The sequence below is a fragment of the Amphibalanus amphitrite genome, unplaced genomic scaffold (genome assembly GCF_019059575.1).
Source record: "Amphibalanus amphitrite isolate SeventyFive unplaced genomic scaffold, NRLGWU_Aamphi_draft 000187F_arrow, whole genome shotgun sequence".
In the NCBI taxonomy this organism is placed as follows: Eukaryota; Metazoa; Arthropoda; class Thecostraca; order Balanomorpha; family Balanidae; genus Amphibalanus; species Amphibalanus amphitrite.
This window is the reverse complement of record NW_024881682.1, coordinates 129,547-145,731: the sequence shown is the minus strand read 5'-3', so window position 1 is coordinate 145,731 and position 16,185 is coordinate 129,547. Positions and strand designations below refer to the sequence as shown.

The 16,185-nt window shown below is 56.0% G+C and overlaps 1 protein-coding gene across 1 annotated transcript in view; it reads right to left on the bottom strand.

Annotated features, from left to right (window-relative positions):
• LOC122384375 (ras-related protein Rap-2a-like) overlaps nucleotides 1-15,948 on the bottom strand; it is a 31,107-nt gene extending 15,159 nt beyond the window's left edge. Inside the window, exon 1 of the mRNA XM_043371733.1 lies at nucleotides 15,174-15,948. Within this exon, the coding sequence (XP_043227668.1) occupies nucleotides 15,237-15,779 (543 nt within the window). The 5' untranslated portion in view covers nucleotides 15,780-15,948 and the 3' untranslated portion in view covers nucleotides 15,174-15,236. The remainder of the gene's footprint in view (nucleotides 1-15,173) is intronic.
• Nucleotides 15,949-16,185: the final 237 nt, after the last annotated feature.

Sequence of the window (16,185 nt, the reverse complement as noted above, 5' to 3'; positions counted from 1 at the left end):
GCCATTTTTAGAGCTAGGGAAACGAAATACATACCAAACGATAGAGAATTGATCAAGGAACACGATAGTGAAGGTTTCAAGTCGATATCTTCCACCGTTTTGCCGCAATCGCCGCGGAAAATTTGAAAAAGTCTATTTTTCCGAAAATTTGACCTTTGACCGGTCAAAAGTAGGTCAAATGTTGACCTAGGACCAAAAAATATACCACCAATCGCGAGATCTCGGCGAGAGCAATCCGTTGGTTTTTTCCGCTAAGCTCTACGACGCTCCGTTTTCAAACGCCAAGGGGGGGGTCGCACCAACCCCCCCCCCCCTGCATGGGCGAAGGTGGCAGATCGCCGTTTACGGGCGAGGGTTAAGCAATCATGAAATTCCACACACACAAAAAAACTACAGTCAGCGCATTTATATTTACTTTCAAATCATCTCCCAGCCTTAGAGTAGCGGCTCTGCTTTCGCCCAGTGTCAGCAGTGGCAGCCCTGCCCAGGTAGCGGCGGGACCTGTCAGCCGGCTCCCCGCGCTGACGGACAGCCACCAGACGCCCACCGGTGCCGCCCCTGCGCGGCCGGTCCGTCCGCCCCTCCTGCTCCCGGACTCCTGATGCCGCCCAGACCCGGCGCTGTAGCCGACGCCGCCCGGTGCGTGCCCAGGTGTCTGGCCAGAGGCGGCAGCGGGGCGCGGACCGGCGCGGCTCTGGCGTGACCGACGGCCGTCCACTGAGACGGGCCGCGCCGTGCCTGGCTCGGCCGGACCGCTGACCTCACACTGCTGGCACAGGTATTGGCCTGACCGAATGAGACGACCCACAACCTGTTCCACTAACCGCCAGCACGCACCGAATCTTTGGAAACGATGCTTCTTATTTACAGAACGCATTGTAGGTTCTACAAAACCGATAGCAGTTACTGGATAACGAAATCATTAAGCGGTCATTATATCAATGTCACCAACGTTCTAACCCAAATTTCCTCACAGGAAACGGACATCTGCACAGCCTTGGAAGCATAGTTCAGCAATTCAAAATCCGACCTACCGACCAACCGACCTCCGGCTTCAACCGTCCGACTTGTACCCAATTTCATCGATGCCTCCGCCAGAGATGAAAGATGATTGCATTTTATCGAGTGTGACCGCTCGTGGCCACAGACATCTTCTCAGTGGCACGTGACCAGGTAATTGAACGGCACTCGAACAGAGTTCTTCAGTCTTCTAGCCATCGACCGACAGGCCAGCTCGTGTCCAGCAATCATACTGGCCTCATCATGCCCTCAGTGTCCCGGCCTGCAGCGAGCCTCCCACCAGAGAGCGCGGAACGCATGCTGGTCGGGAGGGCGAGACAGCGCGGCGCGATTTGTGGCCTGCGGCAGCGATCGGTCGCCGCGGCCAGCCATTCCCGGAGGCGGCCGGGGTCGAAACTGCAATACGGCTGATTTATCCGTACCAATGGCTCGTAAAATGGCCGTTACGGCCCGGCCGGATCTGTTTCCGAAACTGTGTGAGCCTGCCAACGGCCGTAGTCCCGCCGCAGAGGCACTCTAAAATGCCAAATCGTGCAGCTAAACATCGGGGCCATTTAAGTCCACGTTGAAAAACAACAGCATTAAAGGTTCCCGAGGCGCTCTGGTCAAATCCTATGCGGTACTTCAGCGGTATTGATTACCCGTGAGAAAGCAACCACCGGAAATCATTTCAAACTAAACACTTCCGATGGTAAATGCCTCCCCAGGCTCGAGATGATCATTACTAAGCACACCTATTATCGACGATCATTCCGTGCCTCTAACCACGCTGAGAACAAGCTTGGACTGACGGGAGCGGAGGTGGGCCACTCCCGGGCCTGTCCGACCACTGCCACGGTCACGGAGCGGCGCCACTGTGGGACTGTGCGACGGAACCGTGACAGGACGTCGTGAACCGCGCTGGGAACCGTCCCCGCTGCTTACCAAACACCCGCCGTGCCCGGCTACCAGAACGGACAGCTGCGTCAGTCAGTCACCGCGCCGGCGGTCGCTGTCAATGCCGAACGAGACTGATCCGTCCAGCCCACCTCATACCCATCCGGGTGGCCCATCTCGACAGAGCCCGCCGGCGGAGAAGCTCTCCACTGAGAGGTCCATCCCACGCATGGTGTCACAGACCGGTGACATCGCTGGTGACCCGGCATTTCAGCGCGGCGACCAGGTGCGGTGGCGCGCGCTCCATTGTATGGAGATGGAGATCGGCGCGCGCCAGTGAAAGGCTCCCTCGGTCAGCGGCCGGCGGCCACGTGACCTGGCCACGCTCCTCGGCAGCGCCAACCAGAGCGGAGCGCGCGCAACGGTTTCTCCGGGGGCCAGCTGAAGCGTGGCGGCCGGCTCGGTGGTTTAGAGGTCGGGACCGATTCGTCGGAATGCCTAGTTAGACGATCAGAAGAGAGACGAATGGTTGGGATAATACAAGCATAGGCAGCCTAAGGTTACTGTGATTCAAACGCGGCAGCTCAGAGTTAAAGAGCACCGCATCAGCTGATACTCTATTTCATGTCCTGAATGATGGGAAAAGATGGAGAGCGCGGCAGGCGGGCGATCGCGACAGTGTGCCTTTGAGCGACCGACCTGTCGCCGCCGACAGGTGTCCTTGGTGGTGGGCGGACCGAGCCAGTCACAGCTCCTCAGTCTTCCTGTTTACGAAGCGCTCGGCCGACTCCGTTCAGCTTGGCTCAGCGACCGTCTCACTGACGGTGCCAACGGGCAGCTTATGACATGGCAAGAGCCGGAGTCCTCACCGGTGCTCGCCAGGGCGTGCCTGACCGCGCCCAGCAAGACAGGAACAAAATATCAAATGCTGTAGTTTCGAGTTTTATTGAGGCAGAACAACGAACGTTCCCAAACAATAGCCTAGTTTTCGAATAAATTCGTCGTTCCAGCCGCACACAATGCCCGGAGAGGTCTGGGGCTGCTGTCACTTTCCACCGCCGTCTGGATGACCGACCGGGGGCGGGCCGGTTCGCCGGGCGAGCGGCTCTCGCTCTCGTCGGTCGCTCTGCGCTCCAACGAAACTGAAATCGGTCGTGACACCGCACGGCGCGGCGTGCTCTCGCCGCCCGCTGCGCGTCGTGCCGCCCTGGGACGAAGCCTCCTCGCTGCCCATATGTTTCTGGGAACTGCGGCAGACATGGGCCTGTTTACTGCCGACATTAGAGCGATGGGTGCATGGTTAACGGCCGTGACGTTCGTTACTCGAGGTACGTTCCGCGGCATCCTCTGTCCGGCGCGGCAAACTACCCCGTCAGGACCGATTGCAGCAGCAGCAGCAGAGCGCGCTGTCGCGGCAGCAGTGACAGCGCCACAGGTATATCGACCCGGGCCGGCGCCGGTCGTCGCATCTCACTCTCAGCAGCCCGGCGCGCGGCCCGGGACGCCGGCCGGCCAGCAAAAACCGGAGCGGCCGTCCGAGCGGCGGGCGGACACCGTGCAAAAACGCCGTCCCGGGCCGCCGCCGGCCGCGTCCGACTGCCGCTCTGCACGCACAGCGCACGCTTACCCACCAGCTGCACATAACGTGCGGCAGATTCGAGCCGGGCCGTGACACCTGTGGAGCGGAGGCACCCCGTGTCCGGAAGGGCTTCACTGAAAGGTGAATGGATAGGCCCCGGCTGCAAGACGGCTGTGACCGTCGGATTCGACCGACGTACCGGTATGAACAGCTCTCTTTAGGGAATGGAGTGACAGGGGATACCTGGGACTAGTAAAAGAACGAAATAATAGAATTACGCTCACAAATCTGAATAGTCCAACCTACAGTGTGCTTAGCCACCGTATCCAAGAGAGAAAAGCATGCTTGAAAATCAAATAACATTTTCATAGTTGTATTTATTCACAGCAAATCGAGCAAAACGAATGCAAATGATTTGGGACATTTTATTTTCATACCATCTATTAGGACGGGTGGTGTCCCAGCCACCAAGGCAGAGCTCCAGACGGAGCGTGGGACCGGTCCTGTCTGATGGAAAGGGTGGAGCTCCCCTCCTGAGCCGATCTCCCAACGGCTCTGCGCCCAGCTCAGCTACAATCTGATCGCAACGCGGCCGCCTCGCTTGGACAGACCAGAAACGAACGAGCATATCATGACCAATATCGGACGAAACAGGAGAGCCACTTTCAGTGATATTGGTGTCCCGGCCGCCCGGCCCGTCACCGCCAGCAGCCACGCCCCAGTAGGGTGTAATGGATATCCGATGGACAACGCCTAAGTGGCGCCCTTTCCTACACAGTCCGCCAGACGGAATGCCGGCCAGAACATATCAAACGCCGACCGAATGACAACGGCCGATCATGCCAACCATTCTATCACATACTAAGCTCTACAAAAATACATTCTTCGCCGTGATGGAATGTTAATTTTTCAACCGTGCTGGAGAGAACACAATCCGTTTTAGACAGCCGTTGTGAATTAGGTCTACTCTGATTCGATGACAACATAATCGTTATTCGTTCAACAAATGACGGTAACTTTTTGAAGAAGGTAATGTACACTTCAGTAAACGAGCTCCAAGATTTTACTCCGTTGCATGACAAGATACCGTCGCAAACTGGCTACGGTCAATGGTTATTCACAGGAGAGCCTGGAAAAGCGTTCTTACTCCTCAGTTCTGTGATGGACGTAACTCAGATCGCTTTGCTCGGTCAGCGCTGGCTGTTAGGTTGGCTTCAGCTTCAGCTAGTCAACAACCCTGGGTATTTGAATATCACATGGGCTGTGCTGCAGAGGCGCCTAGAAGACCCAATCGTCCAGCCCGGCACAAAAGGCACTCCGCTCCTAAGACCATCCGACCACCTCCAGGTTGTTCTGTCCGGCCTGTTGCCACCCGAGCTGTCCTGCCCACTACCACCCAGCATAGTCACGTGACAGTCGCGAACATGCTCCGACGAGCAAACGAGCCCTCGACATGACATCGTGCGAGATGGGCACCAAACCGTAACCGACTTGTCCTAATGTCCTTGTTAGAACCAACACAAAATAACATTTTTCTCCTGCACCACAGGAGTTGTTGGGTTTAGGGCCGCGTACACGGGACCCACGCTCGTCAGTCTTATGTCAGTAGCCAATGTGGCCGTAAGGGGGGGGCCTATCGCGGAGTTGCAGACGTTGGTCACAGCCTACGTCGTGACACTGCCGCCGGCGCGTCCCGGCACAGCCGGTGACCGGCAGGGCAGATGGACGCGCTGCGGCCTTGGGCCGGTGCGGTGGCCTGCCGACTGATCCTGGCGGGTGGGTCCCTGATACGCTCCGCACCCCAGCTGCGAGACAAAGCTGCCCCATGAGCGATGTCGACGCTGGCGATTCCAACCAAGTTAGATAGAGTTGAATCAGGCCGAGAGGCGTCGGCAACTTCCCAAATCTGATCAAGCTATGGACGCAGACACCTCGTTTAGTGTCAAACTTTTGGTGTTTGAAACTTTGTGCCTCCTGCTGTCGCAATGGGCTCAGTTCAGACCTGGAACTTCGAATCAAGTATGCAATCACATCTCTATCGCGGCGCGCCAGGAGTGTCGTCTGACGGCGATTCTGGCGCAGCTGGGCGGGGCGGCGACGCCCCATTATCAGCTCAATTAGTGCACCTGTCAGCCGAGGCCGCACAGCCCGGCTCTGCGTGATGTCCGTCCAAACCTGCCCCAGGGTCACAGCTGCAGGACGTTGAACCAGCGGCGGCCGGACGGCCGGGCAGGGCTGGTGATGGCGGACCAGCCGCTATTAGCGTAAATGTGTCTGCCATTTGAGGCGAAGGGCTATGACCATTTACATACATAGCACATGAGGATGAAACTCTACACAAAAATACAACAGAGCCGGATTGCAGTTTCCGTGCGGCAGCACTTAATTTCGGCATCACGCCACTCATAAATCATTACACAGCGCTTAACGATGCACTATAACGTGACCAAGAGACATTAGCGGGTCGGGCTATTCACCGCGCCAACACACCCAGGGTGTGTTTCGGGCACTTCGCGACTGAGAACGGCCGCAGCCCGCGGGCGCCGGGGAGGGTCGCAGCCGCAGGCCGCAGCTGCGAGCCGCGCCGCAGCTGTCCGTGTTCGAACGGCGCACACCGCAGCGGCCAGGACAAGGCCGGTTGCGGGACACGTTTACACGGCACCAACCGTGCCGCGCGGCCAGCGTGGGTGTGTCATACGATCTGACCGAGCGCGCGGCGCGTGGGTGACGCACGTGCGACCAAACTGGCGCAGTCAGGCGCGCGCACCAACAACTCGGGCAAGGCCGGCGCGGCGGCGGCATATCTGGTGTGTGATCAGAGCACACCTGCACGGCGAGGTGCGCCGCCAGCCGCTCGGAGGACGGTCAAGGTGGGGTCGCTCGGCTATAAACCAACACAGAGAGCCCGTGCCAGTCACCGTGAGTTAGTCACTGGCCCGTTCGACCGGCCGCGCCCAGAGGGCTGCGGTTTGGCCACAAACTCGCCACCGTGCGGCTCCGCCCAGCCCCAGAACCAGCGGTGGTCCGGAGCGGCCGTTCGGCCTTTCTCAGAGCGAGCAACGGAGCGCGGAGGCCGTGTCACGCTCGCCCGACCGCTGGCGGGGCGCGCCGCTTTCGACAGGGGTCGCAGGACCCGGCGCCGCGCCCGGTCACACCGCCTTTCGCCACCCTGGTGCAGACACAGCGCCCGACCGCAGCACCACGGCACTCCTGGGTCACAGCGTGAAATACATTTTATAGCTCCACTGCATTGAAATGATGTCGCTTACACAAATCCGCACCAATTGATTGCAGATTTAAATCAGATATGGCTACCAGAGCCTATCATGAATTCAGGGATTAAAATTATCGAAAGGCGAAACCGCCTCAGGATAAAAGAGACGTTATTCGCTCTAGATCAAGCAGCCTATTGCAGTAATCTAACAGCGCCCCAGACACCATCAATCATCGGGCCCCCAGCTCTGACCAGCAGCAGGTGCCGCTCGCCGGTGCAGCCTGCACCGCCCTGACGGCCACCACGACAAACACCGCCGTAGAAAGCACGGCAAATGTGTAATGACACCCGCCGGCTATTGACTGGCCGTCCATAACGCCGCCTGTTGGGCCACCAGTGACGGGCGGCAGCGGCGTCACGGCCGCTCGCCACTCCTTCCGCCCCGCGTCCCACACCCCTGATGGTGGGTCTGCGCGGGCGGCGCTGCGTTCCGGCACGCTGCGTTTGGTCTGCGGGGGGATCAACGCCTCGGAGGCGGTCCGGAAGACGCCGAGTGCGCGTGGTGGTTCCAGGGGCGGCCACACGCGTGTGGTGAGTCACCGCCTCGGCGGGTGGCCTCTCAGCGCCGAGGAGGCGCAGCGACGTCCCTTCACCACAGCCACGGGCGGCGACCGGGTGTGAGACACCGACTGGCAGCGGCGGGTCGACGCCGGTGCCACTGGGTCGCAGAGGTGGCAGCCAGTGTCGCAGTGCGCCGGTCTCAGCCACTGTCGCAACTGGGCGCGGCCGCGGGCCTCAGCAGCGACCTGTGGCCCCCTGAGACACACTGAGCGACTGCCGCGCTGACCCGTGACCCCAGGTTAGCCGACCCGCCCTCCCGGTGAAGGCGCCCCACGCTGTGCGGTGAGCGTCGTGAAGGGACGATTACTGCCGCCGAATTACCGGCTGAACATAGGAAGACCGCAATGCAGAAATTGTGCAATCGAATGAGCGAAGAAGCGCCAATTAGGAACGGGTGCATTTGTATCCGGCAAGGGATGGCGACAGATGCCAGAATAAAAGCCGGGCGTCACGGTACGAGTAATGAGGCAGTTGGGGCAGGATAAACGCCTCGTATGGCCCTGGAATATGATTGACGTAGGACGCTTAGCTGACTTACTTAGCTCGATAAGTCGGCTCAAAATAACATTTCGGCTTAGAGGCTCAATCATAGCGTGATTATCACGGATGGATCTATTCGCCGTCGGATCAGACGGGCGATCAATAAAAGCGGTTATTATGGGAGCGGCAGTAACCAACTGTTCGTATAGACCGCCACCGCTATCCCAGCCGTCAAAAAGATATGAAGCGATCATATATGGTTTACAAGAATGCCAGATATCAGTTTTACGGTCGTTTTTCAGATTTGTCACCACACCACGGAGTCAACTTATAGTATCATCTATGTCCAATATAACTTGAACAGCGTCACCCGGGTGCGGATGAGTGGGTGATGAGTGAGTGGACTGGAAAGCTTCGCCGAGACACGTCTAGATCCAACGCAGGCACGTGTGTAACAGCGAAGCAGCTCTATCGCGAGACGGACAGCGTGACTGACAGCCACGGACAGCGGCGACACGGACGTTGGGTGGACTTTGTGCACCACGCGTCCCGACGGCGTGGTCTGTACACAGCGTACAGTGCACTATGCACTCAGTGACAAGACTGGCTATTGTTCGGCAGCTTGACAACAGCTGGGCGCCCGGTGCCGTTTGGAGAGGCCGTTGGAAAGAAAAGGGTATCGCTGCCCTCAGCCAGTCACTGCTGGAGCAAATACTAGGCGCTGTCTGTTGAAGAGTTCGTTCTACTGTCGCCCCAGACTGTCACGGTCTTCTCTCCGGCTGCTCTTCTTACCGGACCGAACCGCAGTGACATGTCACAGACGGAGCTAATCGATCTCTCGGGTTCGTCTCGGAGCTAAAAGAGGCGCCGGCGTTCCCGCTGAGTGTCCTCCTGTCATTGGCATTAGCTGGCGCAGGGAGAAAGCGCTGTCTCAGCCGCTCCACCGACCTCTTCAGATCCATCTGTTTGTCCAAGCCACATTACCAAGTGGTTGTTCAGCGCTCAGCGGCTGCTACTGCTCCCATCACGAAATCTAGAGGCCGGAATCATTTGATGTAGTGAGACAGAACCATTGCTAGCTAGCACTGCCTGAACAGAATAGCGAGCAGCAATACCGTGTCGTACCAATCGTAGCAGCGACACCTTGGCACCGGCGGCGACTAGCGCGCCACGAGACGCCAATTCTTCCTTTCACTTGTTTACAGGCCAGTGGCGTGCGGCGCTGTGTCTTGAGGACGGCGACTGGCGGTTCACCGGCGGACGGAGGGCTACACAGCCCGGCGCCTTTCAGGGCGTTCACAGACGGCACGCGACGCCGCACCACCCGGCGCTCACATGCGACCCTGGCGGAGGCTAAAACGCGACGACGCTGGGTGCGACGCGATGGAGGGGTAGCCACAGCGCAATGGTCGATCCAGAGACTGATATCGGCTTCATCGTGACGCATAGCTGGTATACCAAAGCGGAGAGATGCTAATTAAGTTTTCCGTTAGGAATCTCTACTTGCATCAAAGTTAATCTTTCGTAGTAGTACAGGCGGCCTCCAAGCAGCGCTTATGGCGCAGTTGCTAATCACACACAACGATGAGACATTCGCCACAGGCCGACGGCTGGCGTTTTGTGCAGACCGCGGCTGTGACGCATTTCAGGGCCGCCGCGCGTGCTCGGTTTCTGGCGAACCGAGCGACGCTGGGGAGGCCCGCCCCCACGGTTCGTCGGAAGGTCATCTCAGGCTCAAAAGAAACGATATATGCCATTGGAAAGCTGACGGTGAGCTGAATCCAAAAATGTAATTTTTATCAAAATCGATCGATGGCCTTTTTTGAAAATCGCGTTTTTGTAAAAACTTTATAATTTTTTATTCAACGGGCTGTCCCGGACATTCTTGAAAACATAAACATGTATTTTTGAGTTCCAGTGAAAGCTGAACGCCAAAAGAACAATATTTAGCGAAGCAATATTTCCTTACATTAATATGCGTCTCCTACAGCCGACAATAAGGCGCAATCACACAGCTCAGTGTCACGATGGACCAAAGTCGGCCACACAGAAGCGTGAAATGACCCTTATCGACTCGCAGACCCGGCGCTCTCGGCCCGCCTGACCGGCCACGGCAAGGAGGTTCGGCTGTCGTGCTACTAAACGGGCGTCATATTTGTTAGTTTAACGATTCAAGTCGGTACTGGAGTTATTCAGGATACATGAGCAGAAGATTCATTGCTCGGTCATCTTCACATCATGCATTAATTTGCATTTGTTCATGTCTACTTTGCTCAATTGAGCTTGGTATCATGCCCATATAAGGAAAATTGGCCGCGCTGAAATGTCAGAGGCTGCACCGGCCTCAGCTCGGGTGGAGTGGGGGTAGCGCCCGGTGGGGCAGGGTAACCTTTGACCGGTCGCACGGCCGAGCAGCTGTCACCAGTACAGCCTCTGACAGTGAAACCCCGCTCACTTCACCTGCGCGGGCACTGAGCGCAGCTGGATGGAACAAAACATGTATAAGAAAAATGTAAATTAAAGCATGTTGTAAATCAAGCAGAACAATGAGTTTTCCTCACAGGTATCCTGAATAACTTTAATAGCGATGTGGACAGTTAAACTGACAAATATGACATTTATTTAGTAGAACGAGAGCCGAACGTTCTTTCCGTGGCTGGTCAGGCGGGCCGAGAGCGCCGGGTCTGCGAGTCGATAAGGGCCATCTCACGCTTCTGTGTGGCCGACTTTGGTCCATCGTGACACTGAGCTGTGTGATTGCGCCTTATTGTCGGCTGTGGGAGACGCATATTAATGTTAGGAAATATTGCTTCGCTAAATATTGTTCTTTTGGCGTTCAGCTTTCACTGGAACTCGAAAAAAACGTGTTTATGTTTTCAAGAATACCCGAGACAGCCCGTTAAATAAAAAATTATAAAGTTTTTACAAAAACGCAATTTTCAAAAAAGGCCATCGATCGATTTTGATAAAAATTACATTTTTGGATTCAGCTCACCGTCAGCTTTCGAATGGTATTTACCGTTTCTTTTGAGCCTGAGATGACCTTCCGACGAACCGTGCCCCCGCTGCGGGCTGTCGGCACGTGAGAGCGGCGAGACAGCCGCCGGCGGCCCGAGACCAGGCTGGGCCGAGTGGGGGCAGGTCGGTGGCGTCCACTCCGTCTGGAGATGGTCTATCTGCAGTCTGCGGTCAGCAACCAGCCAACAGTCGGCATGTCCGGTCGGTCGACTGGAGAGCCTGTTGAATGACGACTGGAGAGACTGCTGAATCGCTGTGCTGTAGGCTCCAGTACCTACATGCTGGTACACCATGCAAGGTTGACTCAGTCCGCCGCCACATGTCTGATTAGTCAGGTTGATTGAATCGAGTGAGCATCAAACGCAATTATTCATATTATTGAGAAGCGCAGAAGCTCGCAGCTGCTTAATTAAGTTGAAATCCGATGACGAGCTTCACGCTGCCTCTATGATTGCGCACATGCATGCGGCGCCGCCACAGGTGCCGGTGCGTTCTCAGGCAGACCGCGTGCCGCCCTCACCGCGCTGAGTGCCTGGTCTGCTAACGATCATCACGCAACCGCTCTGCTGAGTAATAGGCGCGTCACATTTCTGTGTCATCGCCGCCGGCCGACTGCTAACGCGATACGGGCTCCACAGTCGCGACCGGCACCGCACAATGGCCCGACGCGCAAAGCACGCGTAAAAACGGCCACCACTCGCAGTCGTCGTTAGCGAATGAAACGGCCTCCGGAAAAAGAACGAGCCGTTCGCACGCGAGCTGGACGCGCGCCCTGCACGCCGGTGACAGTTTCGGTCGGCCCACATTCCGTGAGCCCGCCGTGTCAAGGCCGTACGGACGTCGAGAGCCAGTTTTGCATCGAGACGCCGTCGCCGCCGGGCCGGGCGTCTCCAGCGCCGTGATATGCCGTCACGAATGGGTATCGCGGAGTGAACTAACCCCGAGACCGGTCTTAACCAGTGGACGCCAGCCCAGCGGTATGTGAGTCTGGCCGGTCAGAAGGCGATGACGTTCCAATCTGCGAGAAGACGTCCCGCTGCAGATTTCGCGTGCTAGGCCTGGACAGAGGAGCACAGAAACCAGGTGCCCAAGTCAAACCAATCGCTCATCCACTGTCGAAACGGTTGCAGTTGCGAATCGAACGCGGACACGCCGACTAGTCTGAGTTTGACTAGGGACTGCCTTTCATAGACAGTAGAACGTGCTCAGCGTACTGCAGTTACAATATTACAGACGTAGGCCAGTAACGACTTGTGTGCCATATAATCTCACCCAAGTATGGTCATCACAAAAGTGCACGTCACTTAATTGTATAACATTCTTAACAGCCAAGAGGAGATGGATGACGGACAGTGCTCTTGGGTGGCACACCCGTGATGCCGAGACCGGTCCTGAATCGCCGGGATGCGGCGAACGGCCGAGCTATGGCGGTGACCCTGACGCATCACTGCCTCGTATGCGAGATGATGAAACTGCCTGGTCGTCTGACACGGAGCACGCCACGAAGCTGCACTCGGCAGCAAACAGACCGGACAAGTGCCGATCAACAAACATCACTGATAGGCAGTTAGACCTCTCCGGCGTTGCTTTCGGCTCTTTCTCACGGCCGTAGAGTTGAAAACCACGACAGCAACATCTGTACGAGTAAATTTATCCCGCACACCGACATCGACAAATGCCACATCGAGTGTACAGGAAAACTGGTTGCATGTAGCCATCAGACAAGCCAATACCGTTGTCGCCGGCCGCCCGGCGCATCATCCGTATCTGTCGCGAGCAGCAGCGCGCGTGCCCGGGTCAGGGGTCGGTGCCCCGTCTGTGTCGCTGCTCTGACCCAGTGTTGGAGCCACACGCGCCGCCGCACCGCTGCACTTGCGCAATGGCCGCCGCCGCCTGGCCGGACTGGTGACGTCACTGAGGCCGAACTGGTGACGTCACCCATCAGACGAGTGCAGTCGGCGGGATGGTGAACAGCGCTATCGGCGGGCGCCCGTAGGTCCCAATCCGTGTTGACAAAGGGAGCATGGACTTTTTCAGCAACGATTGCTGTATATTGAAACTTAGGAACATTTTTGATTTTAATGGGTCACTGTTTGAATCACTTTTACTGCAAAGACTCAGTAAGCTAGGTCCTGTTGGATCGGCGCTCGGAACCAAGGGGTGTGCCAAGGTTGCAGCCACTTTGCGCTTAACCGCAAATTTCCGCCTAATCTGCCGCCGCCTTTTCTGAGAAGCACCAGAACAGCCTTACAAATGGCGCTCATACAGAGCTCGTAGAATCAGTCAGGTGCCGGCAACACCGGCGCACATCAAAGCCAGGTATTACGAGTTACAATGTCGTGACAAAGCTCGCAAGTGCACCCTGACAACCACTTACGCCTTCATCCTCAAGATCACACAAGCTCTGTCGCAACAGTGACCCGCACCCTGATGACTGATGAGCTCATGTGTTCGCAGCTCTCCTCATGTCTGCATGGCTCACGACACTGATGGTTCTCTGGCGAGTGGATGGCGTTATCAGATGACCGTTGACCGAAGACACCTGCCTTTCTCAAGGCGTCGGGTCGCGCACGTTAGCTTTCTCGCCACAGGGGGTGGCCGCGCGACCGGCGCACGATGTCATAAATCCGAGCCGATCCCAGCAGAAAACGGCGCTCTGTAATAAAACAGACCACCGCACTAACCAAGTTCACATCTCGCCACGGGCAAACTTTCTCGGTCCTGCCTTTCGCCGCATGCATGTAGATCGACTGCACGGAATGCTAGGCTTATTGGTCATGAATTATTTCGTGAAACCTGGCGATAATCACGACGACTGCTGTATCGGAATGTCTTTGAACACCCGCCATGGACGCCTCGCTTCAACGTCATGGAATAACAGACCAATTATCGTGACACCCGCAGGCGCCGCCGGTAGAGACCCTTGGCGATGTGAATCACGCTTTAAACACGCCGGTCACACCGTGGCGATAGCCAGTGAGGACGCGAGCACCCGGTGGCAGGGTCAGAGATCAGAGCCCGTATCGGCGGCACCGGATGGCGGCGCGGGTGCCACGCTTCTCTGTCCTGATAAACCTTATACACAGAGTCTGATGGAGGCAAAACAGCACAGCTCTGTAAGCATGGAGGGGAAAGGCAAGGGCCCGGGGAGGATACAGATAACAGAGCTTGACCGTTGCTGATGCAGAGGTGTCGGCAGTGTCCTGCCAGCTAACCTACTGTCGCGAAATAAGTTATGACTGAGCTTTCCCCCCAAGGAAAATGTTAATCAAAAGACAGGAAGACAAATCCACGTGCCAATAGGTAATACAGAATGCATATCCACCCATCCCCTTCCCGCAAAAAGCAACCTCCCCCCCCCCCAAAAAAAAAACACCAGCTAAGGTCTAAGGGGGGCTCCCATCCGCACATTCATACATAAAACTACGCCCCTGGTTGGACCGGTCGGTGGCCATGGGCGACTGGCGGAGGGGCGCATCCGGCGAACATCGGGCACGCGGCCAGCTGGAGCGTACCTCGAGGGCCCACCGACGACGGCTGACTCGCCGGCCGTCACGACACAATGAACAGACTGACGAATGTCGGGCATCCGTTTGTCCCAAACATGAGCTCACAAAGCTGCCCTATGAAACGCTTCTCGTGAACTACAACGCCAACATTCTACGCCAGCGGAAAGGACGCCTCACGGTACGTCCCCGGAGAATGTGATGCCTGGCAGCGAGCCACGTGACGGCGAACACCGGGTCCGTGAACCGAACGTGACCTCTGGCTGGTGTGCACCGTCTCCAGCAGACATGGAGGGTCGGCCACAGGTCAGAGCCCAGAAACTGGCCCATGCGACCGGTGCGCCACCCGAGCTCCGTCTAACTGGCGACTGTGCTGGGAAGTGGATCTCAATACCTACTGGACTGACGGGCGATGGCATCTTGACCACTCCAAATGACTTTTAACAATTAGACCCCATCTGCAGGGGCTCACAGCTGGTCAGGCAACTGAAAACCTTTACACAATCTTGTGACACCTTGGCTGAATAAAGACTAATGTGTTCTCATCCCAAATGAATCAGGAGGCTAACAAAGAAGCTACTTGAGAATGCATTAACCAATGAAGCTTATAGCTCTGTTGGCTGTTCACATTGCTCACTGTTTAAAGTTTTAAAGTACAATGCACTCATAGTGAAATTCATGACTTTTTAAAAGAATTTGGAGGATTGAAAAATCAATAATATTAAGCGCTACCATTGTTATACTACAAATCAATAGATTAGGGGATATCATATTTAGCAAGACAAGACAGAAGACAAGGAAAAAGATGTTAGACTGCATAGAGTTCACACAACCAGAAGAGAAAAATGCAAACACTTACCTTTAGCACATTAAATAAGAAGAATCCTCATCCACTCTTGCTAGAGTAGCATTGCACGCAACGCTATAGGATTGTACAGCAGTATGATCCCTTTTCCACTTCAGGGCTGTCGTTCATCTCCCGGACGATCTCGGAGAAGACTGGGTTGACGTTGGTCTTGACTTTGGCACTGGTCTCCAGGAATGGGCTGCCCCACATCTGTGCCAGAGCCATTCCCTCCACTGTTGACACCTCCCGCTGATTCTCCAGATCAACCTTGTTTCCGACCAGCATAATTGGAACTCTGTCTGAGCCCTTTACTCTGGAAATCTGCTCCTTCATGTTCTTGATATCTTGGAATGTTTGGTGATTTGTGAGGCTGTACACCACCAGGAAGCCTTGGCCATTCTTGATGTAGAGGTCTCGCATGCTGGCAAACTGTTCTGTGCCAGCTGTATCCAGAATTTCCAGGACACATGGTGACCCATCTACCTCAATTTCTTTGCGATAGAAGTCCTCGACAGTAGGATCATATTTCTCCATGAAGTGACCGGAGACGAACTGAACTGTGAGGGCGCTTTTTCCCACTCCGCCCGAGCCAAGCACTACAACCTTGAACTCGCGCATTGTGCGGCTTGACAAAAGCTAATGCTTGGGGAGAGTCACTCGTTAGCTGTGGCTGTTGCAGCCACTGAAGTGATGGAATCTTCTATCAAACGTGAAGATCGTGGCCGAGAGGAGCACGTCGTACAGCAACCACACTCCAACGAACACAGCTGGCGACTGTCTCCGGCCTCTGGTGGCGATGCTTTGGGCTCGAGCACTTCCTGCGCCTCAAAAGTCGCTTGTGCGTCATTTACGTCTCTCCTCAGGTGCTATAAAAGTATTTTCGCTTGCCTTCCTCTCTTCTTGTCTGATGCTTATTCTGAGCCGTGTGGCCTGAGAAAATATTTTCTGTTTAAAGATTGTAGCGCAATCACCAAAAAGAAAAATTGTTCGTTTGAAAGCATTTTATTTATCTTTTCCTTTTCGT